Consider the following 7,848-nt stretch of genomic DNA (forward strand, 5'->3'; position numbering starts at 1 on the left):
TCTCTGCTGACATGACCTTTCTTCACAACCGTGCTTGTCATTTGGTCGATCCCATGGAAGTTGCACTTCCTAAGGCAATGTTCCACTATGATGAGGATGCAGTTGCATGGATCAGCAAAGAAGATGTGAAGGAATTTCTACGTGGTGCAAAGCTTAACACACTACAAGAAAAAGGTGAATTAGGAACGGAATTTTGCGACTACCATAATAATTAGTTGCAAAAATAATTTTAGCGACTGAAAAAGACGAGTAGTCGCAAATTTTGCAACCAAATTTGCAGTAGTTGCTATGCGGTCGTTAATTAGCGACTGATTTTTGCGACTACTATAATAATCAGTTGCAAAAAATATTTTTGCGACAGAAAAAGACGAGTAGTCACAAAATTTGCAACCGAATTTATAATAGTTGCTATGCGGTCGCTAATCTGCGATGCTCTTGTAATAATTTGCAACTAACACGGTAGTCGCTACTATTATTTTTAATATTTATTAAAAAGAAATAAAAAAAACCCTTAGTATAATAAAAAAAATAAAAAAAAATCCCTTATTCCTAAAAAAAATGAAAAAAAAGGTTATTGCCGCCAAAAAAACAAGAATTATCAATCAGTCTTATACTCTTATCCACCGTCAAATACAAGAACTATCATACTCTTCCTCAAAAAAAAAAAAAAAAAAAAAAAAAAAAACCTTAATCATTTAACTCGTGAAACAAAACAAAAAAAAGAAAAAAAAATTAATCACTCTGAAAGATACACGCAGAAGGGTTAATTTTAGAGAATCAACCCTCAGCCCCTCACCGTCGTTCTTCATCTTCCTTAGCTCCACTGCGCCACCACGTCTCTTCCCAGGTAAGTTTAAATGCCTTCCACCCTTCGCTTATTGTAATTTGTCGACTATGAATTTTAGGATTATCATTGATTTTTTTTTTGGGTCCAATTATTGATTTTAATTTGGTTTCCATGGTCTAATTGAAGTCAATTAATTAAAAATCAATCAAAATTGATTGAGTATGCGAAAATCCCGAATGATTTTCAATGTAAAAATCCCATTTCTTGTTATTTCGACCCCTTTTTTTAACTATTATTTGTAAAATATATACAAGTATATTTCATGAAGAAGGGGGGGTGCAAGAATTGGGAAGTTGAAGGTGACCCAGCTTTAGAGCTTGAAGTATTGGAATTCATGAAAAATTCCAAGAAACCCCAGAAGTTTCCTAGCAAAATGGAGTTGATTGATTCAGGGAGGGTGGATTTGCTTGATGCAATAATGGAGAGAGGTGGGTGGATGACAGTGGGTTAGGAGGATGAATATGAAAATGGGATTAGTGAAAATGGGTTAGCTAGTAAAATGGAGGTAGTCTTGAGAAAGAAGGGTAAAATTGGTTCTGTAAATGAGGGAAGAAGTGGGTCAAATGCTAATGGAGAAAGGCCTTTTGAAGAGACTTCCTTTCTGGGCGATTTTTCGCCGGCGCCTTCGTCTTCTGGTCGATCACTGTGAGGACATTCTTCCTGTTTTGCTCTTTATGATTCTGTCACTTTCAATTTTCTGTTTATTTTCCTTATGAAAACCATCTATTTTGGTATATAATAATAGTAAATCACCTAAAAAGCCAATCTAAAGTTCTCTTGAATATAATCTGTTTCTGTGGATGGGTAACTTATACATTTATTTGTTAGAGGGGTCAGTCTTTGATGTCTGAAAACGGCAAGAACAAATTTTTATTATGCAGTCATAATGTCATGTAGATTGAGAGATAAGAGAGCTAGAGACATGTCGCAATAGTCCTAATGTAAAACTTTTTGTGTGCAGAGAACTGGCCGCGGAAGATGAGAGTGGGATTGAGGGTATATTGAATCGATTGGAAAGGCAGAGAAATCTGAGTTTTGGTTTCAAGTTGGGGAAGAATGGTACTAATGTAGAGAACGTCAATGGAGGTACTAGTGACCATAATCGATCCAAGGGAATAAGGAAGGATGTGGGTGAGTTGACTTTGTTTCTAATCCTGCTCTGTTTTAGCCAATTAATGTTTTTATTGATGTTATCAATTAGGTGAACTCTGACTAGTTATTATATTCTATGTTTCCTAGCTTTTGAATTTCTCATTTTCTGATCCAGTATCATTCAATGTATGAATTCATTATTCCATTTAGAGATGCTTTATGTTGGAAGGAATTGGTGGATGGCAGGTGTTTATGGGGGTCACAGGGTGGAGGTGGAGTCTTTCATTGCCTGAAAGTGTTTACCTTAATCTATCATGTGAATGGTTGATCTGTATATTACATCTTCAATGTCTTTTGTTTTTCTGTAAAACCTGTTAAACTATCATGTGACATGTAGTTTTTACGTTGTAAAAGACAGTAGCGATCCTCAAATAAGTGAACCTGCATCACTGAGCCAAGATAGACATCTGATCAGTAGCAATGGGTTGAATAGATCATATTCCAATAGGTTAAGTATGAAGCCAGATGCATGGAGATCATGGAGTATTCAGAGGGATGGCTTTTCAGACACAGAATTTGAAGGTATTGTTATCCCTTAGCCCAGTTGGGCTGCTAGTACTCTAGATTTGTACTGTGTTAATTAACCTCTATAATTACTAAAATCATCCTCCTCTCCAATTAAGCTCAGCTGGTGAAATTGACTTCGGCAAAAGAGGTACAGGGGGTTTGTTGTTAATTGAATTCTCGTTTTGCTCTGAATTCCTGTTCATTAGAGGGTATTGAGGCTCGCTAGTTATAATTAAATTCTTGTTTGCTCTGATTTTATTATGTTTTTGAGCCTAATTTGCTGCTGGTTGATTGTCATGGCAACTGTTGTGGGTGGTTGCTAGAATAACAGTATGTTAATTGAGTTTGCTCCTAATTTGAGCTGTGGGGCAGCAAGTTATTCTAATTGGATATAAAAATTTACCTTGACCCGGCATCGAATGCATAAATGCATTCACTCATTCTGTTTTCTGAGTATCTGCTTGGTCTGAATTCACTTCACCTCTATATAATGTGTAATCATGGATCACTAATTTGGAGAATTGGAGTTGCTTTTGGATTGGAAATGTGTTTGGAGTTATTATGAAGTTAAATATATTAGCAAATCATTAAACCGAATTGGTGCTGGAGTTATGCATTTCAACTTCAGGTTTCTATAGTGAACATATAGCTGTTGTGAGTTGTGCAAACTACTTGGGTAAGGACTCAGGGAGTCAGGGGTGAAGAGCTTGTAATTAAGCATGCAAGTTTCTTGGTCATTCACTGTTAACTTGACTAAGAAACTATCAATAGTGTTAATTACATACTACGTATGTTGATTTTGATATCCTCACATTTCCCACTACCCTCATCTTCTTATCTGAGTTGAATAAGGTGTATTGTTGTCATTGTCAAATCCGGTTTTATTTCCCAATATCTATGTGACATCAACCTTGGCCGTTAGATGAGGATACCATTAGATGAGGATAACCACAATGCAAATTAGTCTCAAAAACATAATAAAATCAGAGCAAATTAGGGGCAGCAATTTAGGGGCTAGAATAACAGTATGTTAATTGAGTTTGACCCTAATTTGAGTTGTGGGGCAGCAAGTTATTCCTTATTACGCTCTTGTAATAAGGTGTTAGTTAATTGAGTTGTGGGGCAGCAAGTTAGGGGCTAGAATAACAGTATGTTAATTGAGTTTTTTGTCCAATTTTTGATTTTAATTGGGTTTCTATTGCGAATTGATATTAATCTGATTATTGATTGAATTGCAAATTGGTTTAATCTGATAATATCACAGATGCGAGAATTATTCTTGAAAATAATATGAATTAAGTAACTAGAATTAGGAATTAGTATTTCTCGATTATGTTTATGGCTTATAAGGGGTTATTCTTAAAAATAATACGTAGTAAGTAACTAGAATTAGGAATTGCGAATTTTAGGGTTATCATTAAGTTTTTTTTGTTCAATTTTTTATTTTAATTTGGTTTCTATTGCCAATTGCGAATCCAGAAATATTGTTTTTTGTTTTTTTTTTACATACTGTCTTCACATTAGAGTTACGATTAAGCTTAGGTCTAATAAAGTTCAGCTTCCTCCTCTCAATGGCATATGTACATCAGGAACAATGCAAATATTGGTTCACAGATGTAGCAGTTAGATACTATAGATAACGCAGCACCTGCTACTTCAAATAAAAATCCAAATGTCTACATAAATTAATTTTAATACATATAATAACTTATGTTTCAGAATTTAGGACTTTAAATAGGCTACAGTTGTGTGAGTAAAATGTATGAAACAGAGCAAAGACGTTGCATAAAACTTCCAAGGAAAACAACCCTTAGAGAAGTTTGACCCTGGCCATCGCCAAAGGTAGCATATCTACTCCTCAAGTGGTTAAAAAAATGGTAAGTGTATGATTTTAGCAGCAAACTTATGATTTTATATAAGATTGAAGAAAGTAGAAAATTTTTAGCCACTAAGCGATGACAATAACTAGCCTTTATTACAATTGCTCTGTAGTCTATGTCCCCAATTTTTTATTGTATTTTTTTTAGTGCTAACAACTTATTCTTATACAAGGCAAAGAAAAAGGATGGAATTTTACCAACTGCTGCTGAAGTTTATGAGAGCACTCATTCTGTTTGTGTGGGCAATGATGAAGTTGAATTGATGGGTGACAAGTCTTAAAAAGTCATGGTATGAGTATACTTCTATATTTTGCTAATATTACAAAAAATATATATATGGTAGTTAATGTTTGGAGATATTATAGATTGTTTATTTGTTTGTGTGATTGAGTTGGAGGATGAGAATGATTTGCCGGCATTAATCATATGATTAATGTGGTATGGCACAATGTGAATTGAGACAGGTTTATTTTGAAGCCATACCCTATAGGAGGGGATTCTTCAATTTACAAAGGAGACTCTGCCGAAATTTTTACTAATAACTGCTTACATAAATTATTTTGCTATAAGTGTTGCATTTTTTATTTTAACTTTTTTTTTTTTTAATGTTTTTAGTCTTTTTAAGTTTTAACATTTGAGATCATAGTTACTAATACATATCTTAATGCAGGGAGAATATATGGAAAAACTTGAGGAATATAAGAACAAAGGAATTGAGATAAACCCCAACAAAGTCTATTTGGAGGTTGTAGGTGGACAAAAGAAAGGAAAAGTCTACGGTTTAGGGAGTGCTTCACAAATGTATTACAAGAGCGATCCTGCTTCTCAACTTACGACATCATCTTTTACTCCTTCCATGATTTCTCAATTAAGCTCTCAAGTTGAAGAATTAAAGAAGATGGCAGAAGAAAACCATAACAAGGTAGAAGAAAGCCAAAAAATAGCGGCAGAGAGCTTAAAATATGCTAAGGAATTCGTCGAAAATCATGAGATCGAAAAAGCTACATGGAAGAAGGAAAAATTAGCTATGCAAAAAACATTGCAGGAAATGGTATCACTTGTCAAACAAGGTTACCGTCCTTGCAAGCCTCCTACGCCTACAGTCACCCGCTCTCGTGATACAACTAAGTGATTTTTATTTTCTTGGTGGTAATTTTGTGAACAACTGGTTTTTTTTACATCGTCATTATTGGTTCTTATTTGAAGTAGCTTTCTTGATATGGGAGGTGACTTTTGAAACAATTAGTCATATGAGTTAAATATTGTTTTTTAATACATTGATACAAATTTGATGATATTTTGGTTATTTGAATAAAATTAACATTTTAATTTTTTGAATTTATGCGTGGGTACCTTTTTTTTGTGATTGATATTGGTTGTCGCTAAATTATGGTCTCAAATATTGATTGTCGGTCGCAAATATTTAGCGACTGCAAATTTGGTTTAGAGACTGATTCGTTAGTTGCAAAATAATTAGTCTTATTAGTCGCTAATCTGTCACAAATAATTAGTTTTGTAGTCGCAAAAATTTGTTTCGTAAGTAGTTGCTAATTTGTCGCAAAAAACATTAGTCTCAGTAGTCGCAAAACCATCGCAATTAAACTACTCTTCGTAGTCGCAATAGTTTAGTCTCATAGTCGCAAAAGTTTGGTCTTGTAGTCGCTAATCCGTCGCAAAGTAGTCTTAAAACATTGGTCTAAGTAGTTGCTAATCCGTCGCAAATATTTTACGACGGGCAATAATTTAGTTGCTAAAATTTGAAAGTTAGTCGCTAAATGATAGTTGCAAAGGCGTTGCAAATCCGTCGCTAAATTTGCAACTGTCCAAAAATTAGTCGCAAAAATAGATTTGCGACGAGGTCTTTGGCAACGAACCAAAGTAGTCGCAAATCCGTCGCAAATCCATTTTTGCGACGGATATGCGATTACATTGGCCGTCGCTAATCACCCTTTTTCTTGTAGTGACATTTCCCTCATTCAAACATTCATGAGGTACTTCAATGCCCACATAATCTATACTTTTTCAAGTTATTGAAATTGATGGTGATTATCCTACATCTGATTAATTATTCAATGTTCATGCACGCAGAGCACTACAGGAGCACTTAATTGAAACTGATTCTCCTTGTAAAGTTGGGTGGTTATGCCCCGAGCAGTTATCCACTACTAGAATCATAGGCAACCCTCATGATGTGTTGTACTATGTTGAACAGAGTATCAGGGAATCAGTGCGTGCGGGAGACAAGTTCATATTCGCCCATGTTATAGAGAGTAAGTCTAACCATGTCAAATTTAATCGATTTGTCCTCATTTTATGTTGACTCCTAAATATTAATTTGCTTGTCTATTGTGAAATTATGTAGGGAGCATTGGAGCCTCATGGTGATTTGTAATTCCAATAACTCAAATTTATCACCTTGATTCAGCTCGATCATCGGAGAAGTGGCTCGTGAAGTCTATATTGTAAAAGTAAATATATATATAGCAACCTAGTGATGATTATTGTTAATAATAACTAATTTAGTAGTCATACGACTAATCAAATTTGAATGTACTTTTTTTTACTACAGTGTTATGAAGAAAGCTACATTGTCGTGCTCCAAAGGGTCCAACATGGAAGTCACCGTTGGTAATTTACATGATATTATGATTATCTTGAAAATCTATGTTATTAAATATTTGCTCATTTCCTTTGCATGTTTCACTGATGTGATTTGTTTGTCATATGCTAGTGCACACAACAAGAGAATGGACTTGATTGTGCTTTGTATGTGATGAGATTCATGCTTGACATTGTGACTCATTGTACGGACACTCAACAGCTTGATGAGGTAAGTCCTAAAACTTAATGAAATGCTATTTTGATGTGATATCTAGCCTTATACACCTATTATTACCCAACAATGACATGTTATGAGAAACAAAAAGACCATTTCACAAGAAAGGTAGAAAATGGGCTGAATAGAAGTCATATAGGCCATATTTCGACCATTTTGTGTTAATATGCTCTTTTGATGTGATTTCTTTCCTTATACACCTATAACTAGATAATATTGACATGTTATGAGATAAATAAAGTTCATTTAATAAAAAATGTAGGTTATGGGCAAAGTAAAGTCATATAGGCCATATTCGGGCCATTTTGAGTAAAAAGCGTCATAAACCTTAATAAAAAGCTCTCCTATACAATTTTAGGGCTTACACACATACAATTACCCAACATTGACATGTTATGAGAAAGAAATAGTTCATTTGATAAGTAATGTAGGAAATGGGCTACATAGAAGTCATATAGGCCCTATTTGGGCCATGTTGAGTAAAATGTGTTGTTAAACTTATTGAAATGTTATATTGATGTGATTTCTAGCGTTAGACACCTAATATTACCCAACAATGACATGTTATGAGAAACAAAAAGGTCATTTGACAAGAAAGGTAGAAAATGGGCTGAATAGAAGTTATA

At 34.3% G+C, this 7,848-nt stretch overlaps 1 protein-coding gene across 10 annotated transcripts; it reads left to right on the top strand.

Annotated features, from left to right (window-relative positions):
* Positions 1 to 579: 579 nt before the first annotated feature.
* LOC110685483 lies at positions 580 to 5,327 on the top strand. Of its 10 annotated transcripts, none has more exons than XM_021862011.1 (6): positions 581 to 1,492; positions 1,809 to 1,978; positions 2,354 to 2,521; positions 2,628 to 4,383; positions 4,559 to 4,675; positions 5,057 to 5,327. In XM_021862011.1, exons 1-4 carry the CDS (start codon positions 1,347 to 1,349, stop codon positions 2,720 to 2,722), a joined length of 579 nt encoding a protein of 192 aa, XP_021717703.1. In that variant the 5' UTR covers positions 581 to 1,346; the 3' UTR covers positions 2,723 to 4,383; positions 4,559 to 4,675; positions 5,057 to 5,327. The 10 variants fall into 10 exon arrangements, 7 of the variants coding, with proteins under 7 accessions (XP_021717703.1, XP_021717702.1, XP_021717704.1 ...); XM_021862015.1 differs by having other exon boundaries at positions 582 to 1,492; positions 4,096 to 4,142; positions 4,226 to 4,675; XM_021862013.1 differs by having other exon boundaries at positions 583 to 1,492; positions 4,278 to 4,383.
* Positions 5,328 to 7,848: the final 2,521 nt, after the last annotated feature.

Source organism: Chenopodium quinoa, unplaced genomic scaffold (assembly GCF_001683475.1).
Source record: "Chenopodium quinoa cultivar QQ74 unplaced genomic scaffold, ASM168347v1, whole genome shotgun sequence".
NCBI lineage: Eukaryota > Viridiplantae > Streptophyta > Magnoliopsida > Caryophyllales > Amaranthaceae > Chenopodium > Chenopodium quinoa.

Bases quoted from the DNA above. Each gene is read 5' to 3' on its own strand.
- LOC110685483 (XM_021862010.1), top strand. From the start codon at position 1,347: ATGGAGGTAGTCTTGAGAAAGAAGGGTAAAATTGGTTCTGTAAATGAG. The intron at 1,493-1,808 runs GTGAGGACATTC...TTTTGTGTGCAG, and splicing joins TCGTCTTCTGGTCGATCACT to AGAACTGGCCGCGGAAGATG. The intron at 2,522-2,627 runs GTATTGTTATCC...AATTAAGCTCAG, and splicing joins TTCAGACACAGAATTTGAAG to CTGGTGAAATTGACTTCGGC.